The 25707-nt window shown below is 32.6% G+C and overlaps 4 protein-coding genes across 4 annotated transcripts; 2 read left to right on the top strand and 2 right to left on the bottom strand.

Annotated features, from left to right (window-relative positions):
* Positions 1-4506: 4506 nt before the first annotated feature.
* LOC100780236 (pectate lyase) lies at positions 4507-7845 on the top strand. The gene is made up of 3 exons (XM_003552465.4): positions 4507-5108; positions 5894-6551; positions 7038-7845. Exons 1-3 carry the CDS (start codon positions 4912-4914, stop codon positions 7503-7505), a joined length of 1323 nt encoding a protein of 440 aa, XP_003552513.1. The 5' UTR covers positions 4507-4911; the 3' UTR covers positions 7506-7845.
* Positions 7846-11354: 3509 nt separating this feature from the next.
* On the top strand, positions 11355-14257 carry LOC100779867 (AP2/EREBP transcription factor). The gene is made up of 8 exons (XM_006602835.3): positions 11355-12121; positions 12222-12304; positions 12459-12467; positions 12563-12651; positions 12751-12824; positions 13003-13053; positions 13143-13219; positions 13336-14257. Exons 1-8 carry the CDS (start codon positions 11889-11891, stop codon positions 13896-13898), a joined length of 1179 nt encoding a protein of 392 aa, XP_006602898.1. The 5' UTR covers positions 11355-11888; the 3' UTR covers positions 13899-14257.
* A 4213-nt stretch (positions 14258-18470) lies between these two features.
* On the bottom strand, positions 18471-18974 carry LOC102670340 (F-box/kelch-repeat protein At3g06240). Its single transcript, XM_006603518.1, has one exon. It carries the CDS (start codon positions 18972-18974, stop codon positions 18471-18473), a length of 504 nt encoding a protein of 167 aa, XP_006603581.1.
* A 1987-nt stretch (positions 18975-20961) lies between these two features.
* LOC100780773 (V-type proton ATPase subunit d2-like) lies at positions 20962-25524 on the bottom strand. The gene is made up of 10 exons (NM_001255868.2): positions 25226-25524; positions 23987-24107; positions 23554-23661; positions 23363-23465; positions 22861-22941; positions 22667-22752; positions 22519-22578; positions 22349-22397; positions 21635-21769; positions 20962-21415 (listed from the first exon to the last, which is right to left on the bottom strand). Exons 1-10 carry the CDS (start codon positions 25404-25406, stop codon positions 21284-21286), a joined length of 1056 nt encoding a protein of 351 aa, NP_001242797.2. The 5' UTR covers positions 25407-25524; the 3' UTR covers positions 20962-21283.
* Positions 25525-25707: the final 183 nt, after the last annotated feature.

Genomic DNA, 25707 nt, shown 5'->3' on the forward strand with positions numbered 1-25707 from the left:
TCATCTATTTGGAGTCGCTAACTTGGTTTTTGCAATGTGCATTAATCTAGCTAGTTTCATTATTCTCTTAAATATTTTACTGCATGTGAGCATGTCTGTGATACCTATGAATTATTACCCCGGTATAATGAATCTGATGATATTTGGTGTATTAACTATGACTTGACAATTATGGATAGAAAAGGAGCTTAATAATCAATAAATAAAGTGAGGGCATTTAAGTCCACATGAGAGATATAAAAATTAGATTCCAATTTTCTTCTTGGCCTAGGCTTTCGGTACATAGGCTCTTTAGCAAAGCAGACCTAGACAAGACCTGCATGCTGACAAATATGCAAAACACTATCAGGCGAAAAAATCATGATCATAGTTCAATTATTTTTTAATGTAAAAGAACATAAATTCAAGTGCCCTATTTTTCCATTCAGTTTTGTGTTCAGCCTTTGTCTGTTATCCCTAAGAACAATCTTCATTCAGGACACATGCAAAATAATCTTTGGGTTTAGACTTTTGTCTTTATGCGACACAAATTTCAGCTTAAAATTTCCTATAATATTGAACTTGATATTTTTTTTATTAAAACTTCTCAATGCTAGGAAGGAAGAATAAAGAAGTTAATTGCAAGTTAAGTAACGAAGGACTGTTAAGAACTGTGTAAAGAAGAATACTTTCTAATTTTGGTCAAAAGTGTTCCAGCAGCGAATTTACTTTCCAAAACGTGATTTTTTTGCCATAAAAAACCCATCATCTCTTTCTTCGGGTTGTCTCTGTAAGAGAATAAAAATCTCAATCCACCAAGAGGTCATTAAATTGTAATGGATGGGTAGAAAAAGCTCAACCCACCAAGGTCATTAAATTGCCTTTTCAACGAGGGACGATGCCAAACAGATCTTATTAGATAAATTTTGAATTAAATTGTAATAGATGGATAAAAAATAAATCATTATTTTATTTATGGTCGATCTATATGTTAAAAATGTATATGAGTATCTAAAAAAAATAAAATCCAATTCATCTATTATCTACTAGCATTTTATTTTATTATAAATGAATATATCCAGTCCATTTATTTAAAATATATTATAATTTATTTTTAATTTTTTTTATCAAATAATGCTCAATATTTATACATATTTATGTACCTAAACATTGTAGATGCAAGCGCCCCTTAAAAGACTTATGAACTTTGGTCTACTTGATAGAATGAATTATAAATTATGTTGGATGATTCATTATCCTTCCTATAATAAACATCAATAATTTCATTTTTATTATTTTTATAATTGAAAGAATTGGTTAGATTTATGCATGGTTAGATATATGTTGGATGATTAATTATCCTTCCAATAACAAATATCAATATTCTTCCGCCAAGTATATTATATGATTAGCGGTTAAATAGAATATTGATTTTTCGCACCCCAAATTATATTATGCTGGTTTGATCAAAGTAATTGTGGTCAGTTAACCTTTTCAAATTGCACACGATAGCGTAGTAATTTCGATAAAACAAGTTTGCAGTAGTCTTCCTTGGGGGATATTTGGTTGAGTACTGTACAAGCATCTTTATCCACCTGCAATTAACGATGGGTTATATAGTTTTCTTTTACTTTAAATTCATATATGTATGTGTCTGTTTGAGGGAGAGCATATTTTCTGATATGCAAAAATTTCTTGTATTGACATCTCTCTCTTTCACATTAACCATTTAAATCATGTATATAACTTATTGTTAAATGTAACATTTGCTTGTTTTTAATTGATTCCCACTAAAAATGCTCTAACAAAGACCAAAGAACAGGATAATTGTGTGAGACAAGAAAACTTATCGTTCAAACAAAGTTTCCGACAGAAAATGTTCCTAATCTTAATAGCTACACAATCCCCAAGTTGCAGGTCCGTCAATGTTGCCAAAGAAATTTGACTTAATCAATGTACCGGAGAAAAGAAGTCTCGGAACATCGAAGAATAAAGTAACTAAGAATTTTGTGCATGCATATTAAAATAATTTAATTAAAATAATATAACTTATACTAAGAATAATAGTATATTTTAAATTATTCGCCGCAAAAAGGTACTAACAACAATTTCTGCCTTTAAAACTTAACTTTTTATATAAAATTATCAACCATAATTATTTATATCCTGTTTTTCACTTCCAATTATTCTCTCCCCCACTTTCTTTTTACAACATAACATCCATTATATCTTTTTTTTTTTCATTTCTTTATGTCCCAGATCTCTTAAATTAAGGGTTTCATAAGATCAATTTTCTAACACCATCAGTGTCATATAAATTTACATATATACATGCATATAAGTATACGGAAAAAGATTGTTTAGCCCTCTTGTGATATGTATATAATCCAGGAAGAAGAGAGAAAATGAAAGGATAACGTGGTTATCCGGAAATAAAGTATGAGTTATCAAAGTTGTATGTGTATACATACACACACATCACATTACGATTACACATTTTTTATTTTATCACAAACGTACTAATATATATATATATATATATATTCCGATTTTGTTATCAAAGCAGAAGTCAGAAATATAAGTAGAATTAACTTGTAATTTGTTGGGAAAATTAAATTTCCAAATATTAATGGGAGTGAAAATATAATAAATATATTCTAAGAGGTAGTAAAATGTATAATGAGATTCATGTTCACAGTATAGACGTCATTCACCACTCATATAACGAGAGAAGGTACCACTTAAGTGAGAAAGGGTATTGTAATAGAAAACATTTTTTAAGTTTGTCCAAAAAACTTGTATTTGTCGACAGTGTTTTTTTAAAGTTTATTCATTAAACTTCTAATGAAAAAGGTTTTCTCAAGTTTGTGTACAAAACTAATAATCTTATTTGAAATAGTAAATATTTGTTGAGATCTTACATGTGAACGTATGCATGCAAGAAGTACGAATTACACATTAAAATTGTATTTTTTACTTTTTCTATTTATGGTTGTTTGCGTGTGCCTGTATCCTTTATCCTAATACAACCTAAAGGAGATTTCCCCCCAGCATAATTAACAATTTTCGTATATAAAATTATACATGAACATGTGTTGCTGTATATATATATATATATATATATATATATATATATATATATATATATATATATATATATATATATAAGAGGAAGGAAGAAACCGTGGAGTGCGAATGGTTGCTACTATCCTGGTACATGTATATCTTGACTTTTAAGCCTCTTTCTGTTCTGCTAGCTGTTTGAAGGAAGGAATGTTTATTTATTTTATATAAATGTAAATTCGTTATAGGTGTTAAACAGCAGCTCTTCTTTCTGCTAAAGTTAAAGTTAGCTAGTTAAGTTTATAATAAATAGTCGTTGCTGCAGCATGAAAGCTTTTGACCAGCCCTACCACTCACATTGTTAATGCTAAAATTAGTCTTTTTCCGAGCTATCTGATTAACTAGATATAGTCCTTGTCCATTCTTTAAATAAAGCCCTTTTTCTCGGTGATTCTGTACTATAAAGAACTGCATGCATCAATAGGTGTTTTTTTTAATAAAAAAAAGTAATAATGTATGTTAATTTAATTAATGTATACCGGTTAGGTCGTAAGCAGCATGCATAAGGTTTATTTAGAAAAGAACAAACAGAAATTTACTCTGACCTAACTCGTAACTAGTATTGAATAAAATAAAAGTATACATGTAGTTCAAAAGTTAATTTAAATAATGAAAACTTGATTCAAAACTCTTGAACAATCGACTTAACATGACTTTTCAATTCGAAATATCTTTTTTTAATTATGTTATTGGTATAAAATATTTATTAATTTTTTTATAATTAATTTTATAAAAAAATTGGTTGATCAGTTTTAGTGAAATATTTTTTTTAGTTATGTTTTTTATCCACAAGTTTGAATCAAATAACTTATTTAAGGAAATCAAACCTAAATTGATTTGAATTAACTATGAATTGGTTCCTTCTTTTTAATTTCAAATAACAAAATTAAGAATAACTACTCAAGAAATTTTAATTTAAAATTAACATTTAAAGTTAAAAGAATATTAAATGACTTTATCATCAAATTTAATATTTTTATTGCTAACCTTATTTTTAAAGTAACTCTTAAATAAAAAAAATTAAGTGGACCCTAACTGCATTCACTACCATATAAATGTGGTATAAATTTAATTATAAGTAAGAGCAATTTGACAGATATATACAACAAACAAGAGTGTAAGGTCAAGCACGACATAAAAACAACGTTTGCTAGTGTTTAAAAATACATAATGATCCCCAATATATATACGGTGAAGGAAACTAAAAAAAAGTATCATAATATTCATAAAAATAGACAACATAGAAAAACACATTTAACCATGTACATAACGTTGAGAAAGAAACTAAGACTAAAATGTACAGTCAAACACATCACATTTCACCAAAGGCTATTCAATCGGACAATATTAATTCAAATTAAGAAATTAGTGATGAGTTAATAATAATGAGAAGGTCTTGGCTAAGTTAACGGATTGACAGTCACCTGAAAGACACTTTTCTTAACCAAGTTTGAATGAAATTGAAAATACCCCACAAATAGAATGGCTGCCCACTCTCCACGCTCCTAAATTTAGAAGTGCACCTTTCAATCTTCAAGGAAAGCCATTATTATTTAAGCACGTACATTTTTCTTCTCTTAATAGCTCTCATCAAGCACTGTGCTGTGGACCTAAATTGCTTGGTTTTTTTTGGTATTGGCGTGCTAAGGTCTACCCTGTTGACTCTAAAAGGCTCAAATAAACCAAAGGCCTTGGCCATCTTGCCTTCTAAACCAAGAGGGAAAAAAAGTTTTAGAATCTCTAGCAAAACCAAAAAACAAAACTCCAAATAAAACAAAACAAAAAAAAAACATAATAGGCATTGGAATAATGGCAGGAAGTGCAAGTAAGGTTACCTTTATCTTCTTGGTTGCTTTTGCCATTTCTATTCCATGCCTTGAGGCGGGCATTGCTGAGTTTGACGATTTTCTGAAAGCACAAGCTGATGAGGCCCATGAGATCGCTCTTCGCTCCTACGAACCTGACCCTATAAACGTTACAGCCGAGTTCAATATCCATGTTCATAGGTAAGTACTTATCATTATCAACTCTTCTCTCTAGTGTCGATTGACCGTAGACTATTACAATATTCAAATACACTCTTCAGTTCTATAAGATTGGGTGCACATTTGTTCTATTTAATCTCAAAAGTAACAGCTTATAATAGTTTAAATATATCGTTAGTGTAGCATTATAAATCAACTAGTATAACACCTGTGATATTGCCCGAGACACATGAAATATATCTTGCTCGTAATACGTTACTGTAGTTAATTTAAAGAAATTTTGAATATGATGAGAATTAAATATGAACCCTTTTATTAAATAAATAGTTCCAACACATGTGAGCACAGTTAGATTTTATATTAATGCGCTAACTCTTTAGGTTGGGGACATGGTTTTTATGAATGTATTAATATTATTTGTGTATATAATGAAATGACATACTATCATATGGTTTTATTATATGCTCAACGTAAAATGCTGATATCAAAAGATAAACCTTGCTTTGTTTGCCCATAATCGTTATTAATTCGTAATTTGTAGAGCAAGGCTAGGCTTACAACTTCCTGTTTGCCCACAATTTCAATTTACAAAAGAGCAAAATCCTTGTTTTCTTTGCTGGCAACTTTCTCATCACTTTGGTTTGTTATTTGCATATAAATTCAGATTGATAATAAACTGAAACAATTTCTTATTAAACTTTACTTATTTCTTAATAGAATTTCAAATTAATCAGATTTCCTTTCTCTTGGAGGGTTAAAGAAAAAAAAGAGTCAGTGCATTGATTTTTGCAAATACTTTGATGCAGGGCATTAATGGAGGAATCAAACGACACAAGGAGGGAACTAAAGCAGAAATACCGTGGACCATGCTTGGCCACGAACCCAATCGATCGTTGTTGGAGGTGTAGGAAAGATTGGGCACAAGACCGTTATAGGTTAGCCAGTTGTGGCAAGGGTTTCGGAAGAAGGGCCGTGGGAGGACTCCACGGCAAAATCTACGTCGTCACCGATTCCTCCGATGACGAACCCATTAACCCTAGACCCGGGACTCTCAGGTACGGTGTTCTCCAAAGGGAACCACTGTGGATCATATTTGCACAGAGCATGGTGATCACATTGAAGTTCGAGCTGTTGATTTCTTCGGACAAGACCATCGACGGCCGCGGCGCCAACGTGGTGATCAAGGGTGGTGCTGGCCTTGCCATGCAGTTTGTGAACAACATTATTATTCACGGGATTCGCATCAACAAGATCAAGTCCATGGAAGGTACCATGCTTAGGGACCTGTGGAACCACGTTGGAATAAGAACAAGGTGTGATGGGGATGCTGTGTCCATTTTTGGTTCTTCCAACATTTGGCTCGATCATCTTTCGCTGTCTGAATGCGAGGATGGTCTCATTGATATTGTCCAGGGCTCCACTGGAATCACCATCTCAAATTGTCACATGACCAAACATAACGATGTAAGTACTTAATTATATTCTTCCTTTCCCTTTTACCATCATTTTTACTTAATATTTTGTTTTCCCTATTGATTATTGGTAGCTTAATTATATTCTAATTAGATGCGTTGATACTATCTATTGGCACTAGTGATCCCAGTCAATGATTATCAAGAGATGAAATTAAATGTCTATTTTGATTGATGCAGTATCTAATTTAATTTGACAAATTCTATGGTACCCTTTGAAATTTAAGAATTTTGGTATTGTTATGGAGAAACTCTTGCTCCCATAGTGTACCCAAAACTCATTCTTGGTTCAAAAAATAACTAAACCAAAATCCTTACAATATATAGCAACTTTATATAAGTTATGTGAGAAAATGTTAATAACATACTTTACTCTTCCCTTTGCTTATAATTTGAGAATTGACATGGTTAATTTGGATTATACATGTGTGTGAACATTAATTAATACGGTACATGAGTGTATGTGCGTATATTCCAGGTAATGCTGTTTGGAGCTAGCGACACCTACGCCGGTGACAAGATAATGCAGGTTACAGTGGCATTCAACCACTTTGGTCAGGGGCTGATCCAGAGAATGCCAAGGTGCAGATGGGGTTTCGTCCATGTGATAAACAATGACTACACTCACTGGCTGATGTACGCAATCGGTGGCAGCTCAGAGCCAACGATTCTGAGCCAGGGAAACCGGTTCATTGCGCCCAACAACAACGCTGCCAAGGAAATCACACACAGGGACTATGCTCCACCTGAAGAATGGAGCAAATGGCAGTGGAAATCAGAGAACGACCTCTTCATGAATGGGGCTACTTTTCTTCAGTCAGGATCACCTCTTGGGAAGCTTCCATTCAACAAAGGGCTCATGATGAAACCTAGACCTGGGGCCGAAGCCAACAGGCTCACACGCTTTGCTGGTGCCCTAAATTGCAAGGTGGGTAAGCCTTGCTAGATTAATTAAGTTCATGAGACTTTTTTATTTGTCATGCTTTTAAAAAAAAGAAGCAAACGACAACAAAACAATAATATGTATAAATAGGAAATCCTCTAGGGTCCATTGCTAAGCAGAACTAATCATGCTTTAGATTTAGAGTTTAGAGGATGTCTTTGACAATGTTATATGGTATATAATTTTTTGTACTTTAGAGGGAAAAATGTAGGGGTGATATTATGGTCTAGGGGGAGAGAGCGAGAAAAGAGTGGTTCTTGCTTCTTAGGGTTAAGGTGACAAAAAGATCGCTCCTAATCATTTGGAGAGCATTTTTCTTTCTGTTTGTTTTTCATTTAATTCATATTCATTGATTATCGATCACTTGATATATATATATATATATATATATATATATATATATGTTAGTTAGTTAGTTGTCTTTCAATTCCTTAAATCTCTCTTTATTTCTCAACTTATGTTTGAAATAGTATTGAATGTGAACACTGAATTATTGGATAACTAGCCTTAAAGAACAGATAATATAAAGTCTAATTAAAAAGATTAATTTTTTAAAAAATTATTATTAATAATTCCATGTTTTTAAGTGTAATTTGTAGTATGCATATAAAATGTATTAAATAATTGTTGATATATATATATATATATATATAAAATAGAATATAATAAGTAATAAAATAATGCAATATAATATTATATATGTATATAAATAACTAAAATAAGCCGATCTATAAGCTTTTTTTAAATCTCAAAGCTTGCTCTTTTTACTTAAACATGCTTCTTAAAAGTCAAACTATAAGTCTATACATTTTTAATAAATAGGCCAGGTCTTATGCGGGCCAAGCCGTTTGGTTTATTTTCACCTGTAGTTGCCAATATTAACGTAAATTGTTATTTTTGTCAGAAAGTTCGAAAGTGTATAATGTTGTAACATATTAGTCTATAAAACTAAAAAATATCAAAACGAGATTCTAAAAGTGCAATCTGTCAATAACGTACATTAGTTCAAAATTTTAAAGAATGTGGGACTTATGTGATAATATATATTAACATATATATTTAGGATCAAAATGATGGAAATTAAATTAAAAAACTAGGATAGAACTAAATTTTCTAGGGATTTATTTAAAATTTTCTTAGTTTTAGTGATTAATTAATGTAACAACATATTAGACTTTCAAACACTAAAATAATAGTTTACTCAAACTTTCCTCAATTAATTTTACGTGTTCAAGATTTCTTACAAACTTAATCCTTCGTATCCTTATACTTGATTGTTGCCTTCTATTGCAAGCAAACATAAAATTTCTGCTATCTTATAAACTTGGAAAACCATTATTTTCGGTCATTTTAATCGAAATATCTCAGCTAGTTGTATGTGAGGAAGATAATAATATCATTGCTACTGAATTTCATCAAACGACATGTTAAATCTTAAACTAATTTATCATGCAAAAGCTACTTAAACATTAAATCGACATGTCGGTATATTCTTCGAATAATGTACCCGGATAAAAACCACAAAAATAGAACTATTATTTAATTTTAGTAGGACAATGACATATTGTCACATCCAGGATATATTACTATAGTTAAAGTAATTATTCTTCATTTTATACACTAAAAACCACGTCTTGAAGCGTTGAAAGGCTAATTTGCTTTTGCTAACTTAATAAATTAAACTAGTCCGTATCAGTAAACCAATTGCAAATAAAAGACATAAAGATGCCAAGTTTTCATCTCTTTATAAGCAGAACTTAATTTAAATATTTTGTGAGTATAGTAAATTGTACATTTAATAATTAATTATTACATTCTTTAATAAATTTAAAAATTAATAAATAAATTATCGAACTTATTAAATACTACAATCATACATTGTTAAATACTCCTAAGAAGTTTTATACTAGCAATACATTAAATTATAATTATAATATTAATAATATATAAATAAATGAGAAGCTGAATGAATATTATATGAGCTTTCAGTCATTGGAAACACCGTAAATTTTAGATAACGTGGTGTAAGCAAATTCTTTCCTGCGCCAAGAAAGATTCCAACTGGACAGAGATGAATCCAAGGTAAATACTATAATGCACAAAAGCATAAACCTTTTCAATTCAATATATTTTTATTTCCAAATATAAAACTCCACCTTTCGTTTTCCTGTAAGCTGTTTTGCTCACAACGAATTAAAACTGAAGAAAAACATTCTGGATCTATTCTGTCAGCGACAAGTCAAACTTGCATTGTTTAATTACCAAATTGTTTGGCATCGGTATGCCTTCGATATCACTTTCAGGACTATTTTCCCTTTTCCAAAAGTATACATTTATAGCGTGTTTAAAAATTTGTTTGTTGAAAAATATAAAATTATATTTGAGTGTGAAAGTTATACTTATTAGTATCTTAAAATGACATACAAAATATAAAAAATCACATCCAATTAAGGTATAAATAATTCACACACACGCACTGTTAGTAAAGTGCGAAGTTGTATCCAGAAATTACAACTGCTACGACATTTCTTTCTTTCTCTACTATAATAAAACCCCAATTAGATTCTAATCTAAACTTCCATTCTGAGAAAACATATTTCAAACTATACCCGATAAATATTCGATCCAACTTATTAATCAAGAATACTCTAATAAAACCTCTAGGATATTCAAATATAACTATTAGAGGTTTCGAGTACCCATTAGCTTAACCTTCAAGATAGCTTATATTTATCAATATCAGGTATTCAACCTTACCGAATACTTCGATATCATGGTTATCCTATTCTTCAAAAGATAGTTTTTATTTATTTATTAGTATGAAGTATTTGACTCTACCAAATATCTGAGTACCTATTATCCTAGCATCTAAGAAGCTTTTGTTTACTAGTGTTAGGTATTGAGTCATGTTGAATGTCGAATACCACGAGTATCCTATCCAAAGGTTATCCTCTGTTGAGTAGTATTAAGTATTCGATCTAATCGAATACCTAGTACTATTTTTATTATTACCTTAATCTCATATGATTGCTTTCTATTCATATCAATGTTAGGCATTTGACCTAGGAAAAAACCCAACACCTTATCATACTCTATAGGATAATGTTTGGATATTTGGCATGGCCAAATATCGGACACTCCCACCTTACCTATAACTATTTGCTTAAAGAAAATACTTCTTAGATTGATCAATAAATAACCATTAGGAGTGAATTCAGTTCCCTAATGATAATTAGAGATACATTACCTAAAAATGATAATCTTGTGAAATGGCTCATAAGTCTAAAGCCAACTAAGATATATAAAATAACCACATAAATATTAAGGTAAGAGACTATTAATTTTCATTCATTATTCTCATTTATTACTATTGGGACCTTAGTGTTGAAATGTCTTATATAGGTATCCTAACTTTCGACCAGCCTGCCAAATATTATTTGGAAAAATAACATCACCTAAAGGACTTACACAAACAGAAAATTTATCTGTCTACTCTGTGTAGGTACACAAACTAAAGGCAATTATTTTAGTGAAGGTAATTAAAAGGGCAAGAGTAGTTGTGTTATTTTACCGTTCAAAAGCAACTTAGTGCTTATTTTCACCAATATTATTTTAAGACTGCTTGCTATTCATATAATCTCATAATCCCCATGACAGAATTAAAATGTTGGTTAAAAACGACTAGGATTGTCGGAGATAAACAATGCAAGAGAAAAACAAAGATAAACAATTTCAATTCACCTAGCCTGCTTGATGGGGTATTGGTTTCCTTACAGAAACAAACAACCATAAGGCAGCAATTTATCAACGTAACGCTACTATTTGGTAATCCTGGTCAAAACGGAAAAACATTCAGTAATTTTAGTTTGTAAAAGCATAAATATATATATACTTTGCATTTACCGTGGTACAATAAAAACTGAATAATGCTAATAAACTATGTTCTCACACCTATTTTATTATAGTAGAAAATGTCTTCTTAGAGTTTTGGTTCATAGATGAGTCTTACCATGCATCAAATGAAAATGTGGGTGTGAATACGAAAATTTTGGCACATCACTATCATTTTGAAAGGGGAGTACTTATTTATTATATGGGTATGGGAGGTTAGAATTCTCACGAAGCAAATTCAAGACTCATGGACTTTGAGCTGGCAATAGGGACAACACGAACCTGTTCTCTAATTTCCCCCGTAATTATCGTCCTCCTTGTTTGTAACTTCAATATTGTAGCTAACGATAAATACCAAAGCATAATAAGGACAAATTAAGTATGCAAATTATAAGAACAACACACACCTCACAAACATTGCATCAAGTTAAGCTCAGTTGAGAAGGGATAAAAAGAGACTCTACCAAACAGTTAGAACATCACAATACAAAAGAAATGGTAATGATGAAAGAGAATATTATTGAAGAGAAGCTTGGAAGGAGCCAAATGTCTATGGTAGAAGGTGAGTTCCAAGGAACATGGGGTGTCAAGAGACGACGAAGAGAGGTTGCTGCAGCAGCAAGCAGCGGTGATGATAACCACCACCAGCAGTTACCACAGCAAGAAGTTGGTGAAAATTCTTCAATCAGCACAACAAAGAGAAGCTCAAGATTTCGCGGTGTTAGCAGGTCATATAAGAAGGAATTTCCAATTGTTCTATAGTTTCAAAGACCACTAACTACTTTTGTCTTTTGCTGAATTTGCTAATCCAAATTAGACTGTAAACAGACATAGATGGACGGGTCGGTATGAAGCTCACTTGTGGGACAAACTCTCTTGGAACATAACACAGAAGAAGAAAGGGAAGCAAGGTATAGAGTTCCTCCTCTTTGGCTTTAGCATCAACTTCTCAATATATTGCCTAGCTTTTCTCGTTCACTTGCTTCTCCTTGCTCACATGCTAACATGTTTTCATGTTCATCCTTTCCTTTTGGAACTTGAACTGGAATTGGCATTGATTAACAGTTTACCTTGGTGAGTAGCTTGATTATGAGAGCCAAGATTTTGGTTAATCATTCTGTCAATCATGTATAACATGATGATAAGATGTTATTTTTTAAATATTGCAGGGGCTTATGATGAAGAAGAATCTGCTGCCAGAGCATATGATTTAGCTGCACTTAAGTATTGGGGAAATTCAACTTTCACCAATTTTCCAGTAAGATGATAGTAATTATCTATGATTAATATGAAATGACAGACTATATTTTTGTTTAGACACAGATGATTTATCTAATGCTCCTTATACTTTCAACAGATATCAGATTATGAGAAAGAGATAGAAATAATGCAGACTATGACTAAAGAGGAGTATTTGGCCACTTTAAGGAGGTAAATACTTGTGATTTAGTTCTCTTGGAAACATTGAGAAGGGGCAGAGAAGTAACTGCAGTTTTATATTTTGAGATAGCAATAGTACTATAGTAGTGTTTGCAGCAGATAAAGTTGTATATAATTTGATATTATATATGATTTTTTGACTTTGGTTATTTTGAAATTGATTTTACAGAAAGAGCAGTGGCTTTTCAAGAGGTGTATCAAAGTATCGGGGCGTTGCAAGGTAGATTATTTTGATGAATAAAACACGAATTGGCTTTTGAATTGTTGCTTGTGAAGATGAATCACTAACATGTGGTGAATGTTTTGCAGGCACCACCACAATGGTAGATGGGAAGCAAGAATAGGAAGGGTTTTTGGAAACAAATATCTCTACCTTGGCACCTACAGTAAGTTAAATCTCCACAAGCCATTATAGTGTTGTCACAAACACACAAAATAAAGATATAGTTATGCTTCTTTCATTCATTAGCCTCTGAATAGCATATTTTGTTGAGCAACACAGGCACCCAAGAAGAAGCTGCGCGTGCTTATGACATAGCAGCCATTGAGTACAGAGGAATTCATGCTGTAACAAACTTTGATTTGAGCACTTACATAAAATGGTTAAAGCCTTCAGGAGGAGGCACCCCAGAAGAAAATCTTGAATCACATGCAGTACTAGAGCATCAAAAGTTGGCATCCCCATCTAATTATGCTCTAACAGAAGAGTCTAAGTCTTTGGTCCTTCCCAACAGTTTTATCAGTCCAGATTCTCTGGATTCACCTGTAAAGCATGAAAGTTTTGGAAACAAAACCTACCAATTCTCAAGAAATAAGTCATCTTCTCCCACTGCACTTGGTCTCCTTCTGCGCTCTTCATTATTTAGAGAATTGGTTGAAAAGAATTCAAATGTTTCTGGAGAAGAAGCTGATGGGGAAGTCACAAAAGATCAACAGCCACAACTAGCTAGCGATGATGATCTGGATGGAATCTTCTTCGATAGCTTTGGCGATATTCCATTTGTGTGTGATCCCACTAGATACAACTTGGAATTGCAGGAAAGAGACCTGCACTCAATATTTTGAACATAGATTGTGTAGATTTTCACCTCAATTTGTCTTGATCTCAGTTCCTTCCACTTTTGGACAAGAGAATAAAGATAATTGTTAAAAGAACAGGCTTGATAACGGGAACATGTACATGGAAGTTCTTCTTAACAAAAAGCAATCCCCTCATGATATGCTTCAAAATAGGTTTAAAATTGTGGTTTTGGTGGTTGCTGCATAAGTGTGACGGTTGAAGGTTGATGCAGGTCAATTGCGATTGCTGCAGTCCGTAATCAAGGTCTAGTGTAAATAGTTAAATTGCATCAATACATGCTTTTCATTGTATTGTGTAAATAAGTAAATCAAACATTAAAAAGGAAGTATATTAGTACACTAAAGCTATAGGATGTCTTTCATTACACAACTGAATAATTTGTTGCAACCATTTCACTCACCATTCAAATGGAGGGGAACAAAAACACAACTTTCTCCTCCACATGATTTATTACTTGAAAGATCAATTGCTATCAAGTTGTAAAAACTCATGGAGTTCTTCATAAACCATGACCAGAAGACTTGTTTCCCCCCAAATCCAACTGGGGAATGAATTAATATTATTGTTTGGCATATAAAGATATGCAAGTTTGCCAAGTACCGGAGAAAAATTGGAAACTCAAATCAAATTGCATGAACCCAAGCCTAACAATTGAATTTGAGAAAGACTTACATTTGATGGATTTTTTCTATTATTTTATCTATTTCATCAAATTAGTTCTGCTATCATTATTTGAGTCTCTTTATATTTTAAAATTAGTCCTCAGACTTAATTTTAAACGTTGACTATACCAGAAAATTTGACCAACATTTTCTTAAAAAAGAATAATTTAAAAATGTTTGAGAAAAAACTAAAATCATGGTTCTTGGAGTAAGAAATAACTTCTTTTACCATTATATCCAAATGCTTATTTGAATATTTGGTATAAAATATAACATTAATATAGGTTTAATTTTATGCAAAAATAGTTTAAAATATAAATTTTATTCTTTTTTAATTTACTATATTTTTATAATCTCATATATTATCTTTTAAAATATAATATATAAGATTAAATTCTATTTTCATATAAATTAGAACATGTATATTTATATAAGTTTTATTTTTATTTTATATATTATATTTATCTTTTAAAGTAATGTTTGTGAGTTAATGATAATATTTTTTAGCTATATTAATATATTCACTAAAAGGACCATGATTCTAGTCTTTCCTCAAGCATTGTTAAAGTTTTTATTTTTTAAGAAAATGTTGGCCAACTTTTTAATTTAGTCAACATTTAAAATTTAATAGTCAACAAGTAGTCAACGTTTAAAATCAACTTTGGAGACTCAAATAATGAATTTTGAAATATAAGAGAATCAATTTGGTAAAACAAACAAAATAGGAAGGATGAATTTTACAATTAAGCCATACATAAAAGATTATATAGTATAAGGTCCATCACAAATGAACACTATGTTGAACCATGCAAAGTAGACATAAATGTGATATATATATATATATATATATATATATATATATATATATATATATATATATATATTTTCACAAGTTATTTAATATGCGATTAATTCTGTTCTTAGGAAAAAAATTAGGAAAAACTCTAGCGGATTTTCGGTAATTCTTTTGGATTGGTCATTTATTTGTGTTTAGCGTGAGGTACTATTAGGCTAGTCAAGCTAGGGAAATGATAGTCTTTGTGCCCGGTCACGGTCTCTAAGTGTGGGTCATGAGTCATGACAAACTTTTTCTTGGGAGTAGTATTATGATTGCATGACATGCAAATAAGGAAATTTCAATGAAAACACATGGAACTGTTTTAACTAAATTCAGTTACAATGGTTAGGCCGTTAGGGTGGTTGGCCTTGCTGCATTGCAACAAGGGAATTTGATTCATGGCTATATCCTTAAAAGGGGTTTTGATTCGATACTGCCAATTCTTGGCACCCTTATGATAATGAATGGAAGATGAGGTGAGATTTCAATGGAACAAAGAGTGCTTGATATTTATATTTCACTTATATCAAGACGACCATTTAAGACCAAGTATGCTAATTGTGAGAACATAGACTATGGATATTAAATGAGCAAAAGAGAAACTTGCCAACTCCTACCCAGATAAAGGCACAAAATAGCATGTATAACACCAACCTGCCAACTCCTATTCAGAAACATAGTTCAATTATAAAGTTTGTTGATGCTCCAACTTCACTGAAACCACCATTAAAACATACAATAGTTCTGCACTAACGCTAGATGATTTAATATCAGATATATGTCATTTTCTTCCAAGTTCTATGCTTTCTGCTAGCAGTGTCACCATTAATAGGAAACTGATATCAAGGTATCTACATACATTCTTGCATATTTCGTGGTCTGCAGGAAACATGAGCAAATGTTAGAATATTAATAGCAAATTCCCCAAGATTTTAGCAGTAAAACCATGACATTGTAAAATTACATGGTATACTCTCTACATTAGTTGTTTTTCTAGTATAATCTTTCACTCGATCTGCCTTTGATTATTGTGGCTTCTGAGTGAGAAAGACATCAAATATTTTTATTTGAGCAAGATAAATTGAAACCACCATCACCAAACCTTATCTTTCCATACAATCTCATGCATCATTTAATTTAAAATAAGAAAAAGAAGTACAATCAGCAAGGATGGAGAGAGTAGAAAATAGGTGAGAGTATGGTTTTTGCATACCAGTATACCACATATTCTGCAAATAACGTTTTATTTCTCATAATGCAAGATGAATAAGAATATAATGGTGAAAGGAATTGGAGAAAAATGCATACAATGATTTGGTCATCTTCCTTTGTTTGCCCTAATGACAATGGGGAGCTACAGTAGACTCTCTATACATAGCAGACTGTATGACAAATTTTATCAACACTGGATCAGGATGTGAACAGGCTAAACCAACCAACTGCAAGCAATATCGGTATGTATCACAACTTGATTATAGTTCAAAGTTACAATAGTTTCACGATTTCACCTTAATCCCTTATATTATCTCCCATGACATTAAGATCAATGACATCTCCATAAATTCAAGTCACAACAAAGGGCAACAACACATTAACTTGTAAAAACTAATAACTATTATTACCATAAAAACAGTCACCTAAAGTCAACGGAATAATCAATTAAGGATTAAGGAGCATAAGAGAAATGACAAACTGCAAAATATAATAATAACATTAAGAGGGATAAAGAAAAAGGCACTAAAAAGTATGTATAACACCAATCAGGATTTGCCAATTCCTACTCTGAAACAGTTAAACTATAAAGTTTGTTCACACCCCAACTTTACTTAAATAAGCATTAAAACTGACACTAGCTCTACACTAGCAATATAGTTTAATATCAAATATATGATATTCTCTTCCAAGTGTTATGCTTTCTACTAGCAGTTTCACCATTTATAGGAAAGTGACATCAAGAAATAATCTACATTCTTGCATAATTCTTGGCCTTCAAGAAACATGAGCTTATTGTAAATGTTAGAATATTAATGTGACATTCTCTAAGATTTTAGCAGTAAAATGGTGATATGATAAAATCAGCTTGTAAAAATTCTTAATTATATTATTCCAAACTTTTTTAAAAAATCCTAATTATTTTGCTCTAAACAATAGTCATTTCTGTTGTATAATTTTCCACTCAAATCACCTTTGATGACTGGCTTTTGAGTACGCCAGACACCAAATATTTTGTCAAAGCAAAGTAAATTCAATCCACCACCACTAGACCCATCTATCCATGCAATCTAATGCATCTTTTAATTTAAATAATATAAAAAGAAGTATTATTAGCAACGTAAATTGAATCCACTACCACCAAACCTCCTCTTTCCATGCAATCTCATGAACCATTTAATTTAAAAAAATATAAAAGAAGTATTATTAGCAAGGTGAATTGAATCCACCACCATCAAACCTCATCTTTCCATGTAATCTCATGTACTATATAATTTAAAATAAAATAAAAAGAAGTATTATTAGCTAGGTAAATTGAATCAAGTACAACCAAACCTCATCTTTCATGCAATGTCATGTATTATTTAATTTAAAAAATATAAAGAAGTATTATGTGCAAGGACTGGGAGAGTTAAAAAAATAGGTGAAGGCATGATTTTTCACATACCACTCATTCTGCATATAATGTTTCATTTCTTAAATAGGTGAAGGCATGATTTTTCACATACCACTCATTCTGCATATAATGTTTCATTTCTTATAATGCAGTATGAACAGGAATATAATGGAGATTAATGCATACTCTGATTTTTCTTGGTCATCTCCCACCACCAATGACACTGGGGGTGGTAGTAAACTCTCTGTATATGAAGCAGTCTGTAGATTGAGACAGTTAGCTTTGGAGCATAAACCACGCAATACATAAGCAGCTCTCCATTGTATTTACGTTTCTCTAATGTCAGATTTTTAATGTCATTTGATCCAAAAATTCGACCATCTTTAGTGAGGCATATCGGGGGAGAAGCGATTAAAAGTAGGGATAACGATGACCTTAATCCAAGATGTCAGAACTCCATATTCTCTGTCATGAGCCATATCTCAGTCATTTCAGAGCCTTTGACGGAGCAACACAAACAGAGATATCCTCCACATTCCCTCAGGCTATAAATTTCATATTTCTCCTCAGGAAAAAAATCCAAGAGAGGAATCTCCGATAAAGTCCTTCGTGTGAGATCAAAGGCAATAATGACAGAAACAAATTCTTCAAAATCATCATCTTCTTGATAAATGTCACGGAAAACCAACCAATGAAGAGCCCCGTTGAAGAGTGTCCCAGTTTGGAGTTCGCTCTCATGATCCACATATTCAACATCAACATCATCGAGGGTGTGCCAGGAATTGGTTTTGAAAGAGAAGAATTGAGCATCTGCAGCTAAATAAATGAGAACTAGCAAGTAGTCATCTGTAGCTGGGTCATACCCCCAAAACCATACGGATATTCTTTGTAGCAGAAGTTGTAACCTATAGGGGATGGATATCGTTTGTAGACACCAGTTGATGGATTCCATAGAATGAGTTCATCGCTTTTCTCCTGGTAGTCTAAAAGTACGAGGCCTCTGCATGAGCCCAAAACCCAATGGTCTTTATGAAATACAACATGATAGTGAGAAGATACGTGGTGAGGGTGATGGAGGGGGGACTCAAACGCACTGTATCCAAATCCGTATCAACGGAATGAACAGAGAATTCACTTAATTTGAGAAGGAGTCAAGGAAAGGGTGGTGAGGCCGCAGCTAGGTCAAAATGGGAAATGCAAAATTTGGGATCTGAAATCAGAGAAAGCCATGACTTACAGACACGCTTGAAACGAATAACATGTCTCACCGACAATCTAAGCAGAATCAGCTCTATCAATTCGATAGGGAGAAAGAGATTCTTCATCGTCATGGCAATGTTTCAATGGTCGTTCTTCACTCTGAGCTCTTACGTCCCAAGAACAGAACAACGTGCTTAGTGCGGTGGAAGTGGAATTTTGTGAAATCTGGGTTGGAGTTCTGATATATACTGGTCCCAATTGTATGACCATAAATATAGTTTCATCAAGGTTAATTCAGATTGATCAAGTTAGTTTAGTTAGTTTAATTAATTACAAGTTAGTTTAGTTAGTTATAAGTTTCTCATTTAAGCTTTCAATTGATCAAGTTAGTTTAGTTAGTTTAATTAGTTACAAGTTAGTTTAATTAGTTATAAGTTTCTCATTTAAGCTTTCTTGCATGCATGGTAGACATGGATTCTGATTTTCTTTTTCCTATCAAAGTAAGAAGTATTCATTGTCAAGAATAGTGTTTGATCTTGTTTGGATTTTTTTTTGTTTGTGAATAAGGTATTTCCAACCAAAAATCAAGGATTAATCTCCTAAGGTATTTACAAACATTGCATGATAGGTAGGATATAGATTCTCCCACAGTACGGGAAAGAATCAAGATCCATTTATTTCAATATATGACACCATCTGAAAATTAAACATAAATCATTCATGCTACAAAATATAAAAGAGGAAATAACAATGAACAAAGGGAAACATAGTCCACACAAGTAAATACTTCTTCCCTATCTCTGACTCAACTCAAATGAGCCTTATAAGCCATTCAAGTACTTCTTGACCGAAATTCCTTCCCAATGCTACTCCCGCAATAAGTCCACCCCCATACCCGATCAGAACAATTTTCCAGTCAAATTCACCAAAAATTCCAAACTCTTGATCATCATCAGAGATTGAAGGTGGAGCAAATGGTGACCCTGCATGATCCTCGCATTTCTTCAATAATTTTCCAGTTAAATTCACGTTTCTGATTTATCTACAGTTAATATCAACTTGTCTTTTACATTAGGCTCTGCGATAGTGATCTGTCCTTCATTTTTATTCCTGCTCCTGTATTAGTATATCTCAAGCATGCATATTACGGAGTAATATATCAATTTAGTCCTCAAAATAGGCATCAGTACTCAGTTTAATTAGTGCCCGAGTTAATGAGAATTAAAAGAGTTACTATGATTAATTAGAGATAAAAGCATAACAATGATTATAAAAGAGTAAAATGACCACAACTCAACTTAAATGTTAGACACAAATAAGTTTTGAAAATTAAAAAAAAAACTCAAATATCTTATATATGATAAGTAAAATATCACAACTAAATTAACCATGTAAAAGAATAATTAAATAATATCAAACTGCCGTTTTTAGTTTTCTATTGCTGAGCCTGGGGTGATGGAAACCAGACAGAGTGACGAGTGACTCGTTGGCGGGAAAAAAAGAGCACAAAGTCAATGGCAGGTGATAACTTGGAAACAGGGGAAGAGAGAGAAATATTAAGTAAAAAGGGAGCACAAAGTCCACAAAGTATTTTTATATTGGCAAAATTCAGTTCACAAGTTTGGAGGTCACCATGGCATCATGGTATCTCCCCTCTTTTAAACTAAATAAATAGGTTTAAAAAAAATAAAAAGCGAAAACATATAAAAAAATAAATATAAATATAATCTTGAGCCAAGTTGGAGAAGAAACAAAAGAGATTAAGCCGGGTCGATATGTAAATCCAGCTAGCAACTTTATTACATATAAATATTTACTGTAAAAGTCACAACATACAAATTGAATCTAACATCTTTAAAACTGAACATATTTCAATCAAATTTGACTAAAAAAATCTTCCTTCCATATTACAAAAGATCTTATCAGCATAAGATTAATTATTTTTATCTCAATCTTCTGAACGGTGGCTGTCTAGTGTCTACCAATCGACAACTCAGATGGAGAGTGCAGAAAGTATACAAATTGTCCCAACGAACACACAAACTATAACGAGCAATCCGACTAAAATATGAAGACAACACTGTCATGAACTCTGGACTTCTGATTCTGAGCAACACATTCTGAAATCCACATTAAGTTCCTGATCTCCTGTTCCCTTAACCTCATATATGCGAAGAACACAGCATAATGAAACTGCAATAACGATAAAATAGAGTGTCTTACTAATGAATATAAAAAGTGACTTGTACAAGAATAAAACAAATACATTTAAGCCAATCAACTTCCTTCCAGCACAATGACTTCCAATTTTGTTTCCATCAGTCAGTAAAGAAAGATCCAGCAAACATTCAAATATTTAACTAATTCACTACATGAGGCAAAAATTATGATACTCGGAACTGAAAGATAAACCTGTTGCTCAAATGCCAAGCAAAGCCTTTTCACCTCCTCCTCATAGAATGCCTTGTCAAGCATCTGGCTCTCTCCATATGATAGCTTAGCAAAAATAGATTGATAGGGGGGATATTTTTCCATGACAGCACGAACCTACATGAGCAACCAGATAAGAAAGTTAGGACCCAAAAACCATTATTAAAAGAAATCAACCAAAAATATGTAGACACTACTAACATATCAATTTCAGGACAGATTCCAACAAAAAAAGATAAAGAACCACTCAACTACACAAGACCCTCCAGAAATTGGTAGCCAAAACCAAGTAGGCAATTGCAAGTTACAAATGCAATAAAAATCAATTAAATCATATACACCACAATAATAGAAGGTGCTAAAAAATGGAAAGCTTGAAAGTGATGCCTCAGAAAACATCTGCAAGTATCCATCACAGACTCATGGGACAATTTCCCAACGTGCTAATGTAGCTTAAGTCATACAACAATGTTTAAACCAAAGACAAAAAAAATCATAAAATTGGTAAAAACAACCAATTTCAAAACTAGCAGTACATTTCACTAACTTGGCTATTAATAAACATAAATCAACTACCCTACGAAACATAATCTAGCATGGCCTAAGAAACATACTAATTGAATGAAGCAAAACACCTTATATCTACCAATTTAACAACCTAAAACGTCGCATGACTTAAATGTCAACCATACATACCTGATCAATGTCCTCACAGACAGCAAGTTCCTCATGACCATATGGGTATCTGTTTAAAATAAGACAGTCATTAGTCATTACCAAAAGAATCATGCCAAAGCAGTATACAAACATTTCTCTAAAAAAAAATAAAGAAAATATAAATATCTAGCTGAAGGTTAAGAGCTTACAGCAAACCAAAATTAGAGTATAATTTTCTACGGTCATCTCTGGTAAGCTCAGTACCAATGCTGCACAAAGTGAAAACCATGGATGCCAGTTATGCAAGTACCCAGATAAACAAAAAGGCAACACAAAATATTTTTTCTTTAAATATACCTATTTATGGTAATATTCACAGCCCTTCTATCAGCCTCAAAAGCTAGAAGGTCAGACATTATCTCAGCTGTGGCACCACCAAGTTTCTGTTTAGGAATAACATAAAATTGAAGAAAATCAGGGGAGAAGAAAACAAAAGTGCAACAAGAGAGTACATATATCTAGCAGACAACAAAGAGCCTCGGACCCTTCACCTGACAAAATCTGTAGAAGTCTTCAAGGTATGCCTTGTAAAGAGTGTTCCTCATTATTTCAATGTTCATATCATCCAAGTCCTAGAGACATAAAGAATATACCAGCAACAAAATCAGATAATCAGAAGTCCAAATTTCAGACAAGTATCATGAGCATATATATATCTAACAAATAAACAAGTCCCACAGAAACATATAAAGTTACATAAAATATAAAGCAACAAAGCATAGATGCCAATATTCCATCCTACATATAACCCAGAAAAAGCGGGAAAGTTGTCTTCATTAGGGAACCAAGACCTAGTTGCCATTAATTTCTCGATGATTTTGTATCACAAATTCTTTGAAATTCTTATTATCACAATCTATCTATTGGATTGGACATACATTAGAGGATTCAGATATAAATTATTTGCAGTTTCTGCTATAGTACTAAAATCCTTTAACAAGATATCAAACAGACTAATTAAATTAAATAAAATAAATTGGAAAAATGATTTACCTCTGATGTAATGCACTCAGAGAAGTATGGAGCCAGAGGAGTGTCAACAAGAACCAGCCTGTAAAGCTCCCGCATATTCTGAGCAACAGCCAGAGTAGCAATACTGCAGAGAACCCACAGAAAGAGGAAGAAAATTAAAAGTCCATCTGCTTACAGTCAATGTATTGAAAACTGAATAGAAATTACTATACCTGTCAAACATGCCGAGTGGATGGCACTTTTCTAATAATTCTTGAACATCTCTCTCATGCAAGGTGCCAGTAACAATCAAAACAACATTGTCTATCATGTGACCATATCTGCAGGAAGAAAACATAAAGTATATCGGTTTGAGCATCACTTTTTTGTAGAATGCCCACAATAACAGTAAATTCAGATCAAAGTAAAAGGCTGCACAAGACTCATCAGCCAGAGCAAATTCTGATTTGAATTCAACTTTTACATGAGGAGTCAGAGCCAATGCCCGTTTATAGACTGAGTTGCATACAGTTACAGCACCTATGACTACTTTATTGTTTAAAATTTTAGTCTCCTCTAGCTCAACCTAAATAATATCCTCAATATAAAGATGACATTGACAGTAAATACAAAAAGAGACCAAACAGAAAAGTCAAGATTGCATACGTGATATACTCTAAAAAGGTTGACAACGGTTCTGTGGCTTGGCATAGCATGTTCTTGTAATCATCAACCAGCTTAAGAGTACACTTCTCGACAATCGTGGTGGTATGCAACGGAGAAGGCTCTGCAATAGGTAACTTACTCATCAGCCATCAGCATAGACCAATAATCTTAATTAGATCTTGTCAACGAGTAAACACCATTGTACTAATTGTACTAATACAAAAGCAACAGAAATTCTTGTAAACCTTCAATCAAATTCAATTCAACAGACAGAGTTAAACAAAACCCAGACTAACAAACAACAGTTCACTTTCAATAATAGTTAACATTCAGACAGATATAACATGGAAATAAACAAGATAACACAACACTTTTTCTTTGTTTCCCACAAGTATCATCCTTTGGAAGAGACAATCCTATTTGAAGCATTATTGGCCACTAAACGTGACACCTCTCTGAACAGGAATTCAAACCTCAGTTTCCCATGTTGTGGGGATTAGCCCCTTCTTCTAAACCCAACCCCATTGGAAGATCACACCAAAGTTATACCAATTCAATAGAATCGTGAAATCACACTCATTAAAAAATTAAACGAGAAACCTAGATCGCATGCTATTATGAATGCCCCGAGTACTTGATTTGGTTACACTACATAAGATCCCCTTCTGAAAAATTTGAGCAGTGTTTCTTACCGCATTTCCACTTAAAATCCACATATATGTCGAACAATTATTGCGATTTCATATAAGCATTCACTTTAAGGAAAAACAGAGATGTTATCTCAAGTCTCAAACTTAATGGAAACACAATAATCACTAGCAGCTAACAACACCACCAAAGGATCCTGCTTTTCATCTTTAAAAATAAAAAGTCTGATAATAAAATAATTAATAAATGTTAAACAAACAAGATAATGCTGCTGAAGTTCCAAATATGAATAGGATCATGAAGTAACACTCCTTAAAAAAAAAAGAAAAAAAAAACTAAACTAAAAACCTAGATCACATGCTTTTATGAATCTCCCAAGCACTCGATTCGATTATACTACATTACATCTCCTTTCGAAAAATTTGCGGAAAATGTTTACACTTCAAATCCACACATGACAAAAAAAAAGGATCTTCAAAAATAAAAACAATACAGTCCAATGGTAAACTAAAATTATCAATTAATAATTAATTGCAATGAATCATGATAATGATAAATTGTGAATGGTAATGATGGATGGAAGAAACGCACCGTTTTGGAGGTAAGGACCGTACTCGGTGGCGGAGAGGTGCATCTTGATGTCGTCGAGGGTTTCGCATTGGCAGAGGTTGTTGTAATCGGCGGTGGTGAGGAGGCCGGCGCGGTGGCCGCGGACGATGGCCTCGAGGAAGCCGCCATGGATGTTGAAGGTGAGAGCTTCGAATCCGTACATTTCGAATCGGATCTGATGCCGGTTTCGGATCTCAAAATGGGTTGAAGGAAGAAAGGGAACCAGACAAAACAAAACAAAGAAGATCAGAACCTCTTCCTCCTTCGGGAAATTTCTGCACGAAGATGAATGAAATAATAATGATAAATGAGCAATGGAAATTCTATTATCTGTTATTTTTTTCTCTCTTTTTTTATTTGTTTAATTAATTAATTAATTAATGGTTTCAGCAGTGTGTTTCAGAGCTTTACTATCGTGGAAAAAATAGATTGTGAAAAATTACGAGTGCATCTATGATTGTATG

The sequence above is a fragment of the Glycine max genome, chromosome 18, assembly GCF_000004515.6.
Source record: "Glycine max cultivar Williams 82 chromosome 18, Glycine_max_v4.0, whole genome shotgun sequence".
In the NCBI taxonomy this organism is placed as follows: Eukaryota; Viridiplantae; Streptophyta; class Magnoliopsida; order Fabales; family Fabaceae; genus Glycine; species Glycine max.

Bases quoted from the DNA above. Each gene is read 5' to 3' on its own strand.
- LOC100780236 (XM_003552465.4), top strand. From the start codon at position 4,912: ATGGCAGGAAGTGCAAGTAAGGTTACCTTTATCTTCTTGGTTGCTTTT. The intron at 5,109-5,893 runs GTAAGTACTTAT...ACTTTGATGCAG, and splicing joins TTCAATATCCATGTTCATAG to GGCATTAATGGAGGAATCAA. The intron at 6,552-7,037 runs GTAAGTACTTAA...CGTATATTCCAG, and splicing joins ACATGACCAAACATAACGAT to GTAATGCTGTTTGGAGCTAG.
- LOC100779867 (XM_006602835.3), top strand. From the start codon at position 11,889: ATGGTAATGATGAAAGAGAATATTATTGAAGAGAAGCTTGGAAGGAGC. The intron at 12,122-12,221 runs GTCATATAAGAA...GACTGTAAACAG, and splicing joins AGATTTCGCGGTGTTAGCAG to ACATAGATGGACGGGTCGGT. The intron at 12,652-12,750 runs GTAAGATGATAG...TACTTTCAACAG, and splicing joins CAACTTTCACCAATTTTCCA to ATATCAGATTATGAGAAAGA.
- LOC102670340 (XM_006603518.1), bottom strand. From the start codon at position 18,974: ATGGAATCCATCAACTGGTGTCTACAAACGATATCCATCCCCTATAGG.
- LOC100780773 (NM_001255868.2), bottom strand. From the start codon at position 25,406: ATGTACGGATTCGAAGCTCTCACCTTCAACATCCATGGCGGCTTCCTC. The intron at 22,579-22,666 runs GTATATTTAAAG...CACTTTGTGCAG, and splicing joins GTGAATATTACCATAAATAG to CATTGGTACTGAGCTTACCA. The intron at 21,416-21,634 runs GTTTATCTTTCA...TCGTTATTGCAG, and splicing joins GCTTGGCATTTGAGCAACAG to TTTCATTATGCTGTGTTCTT.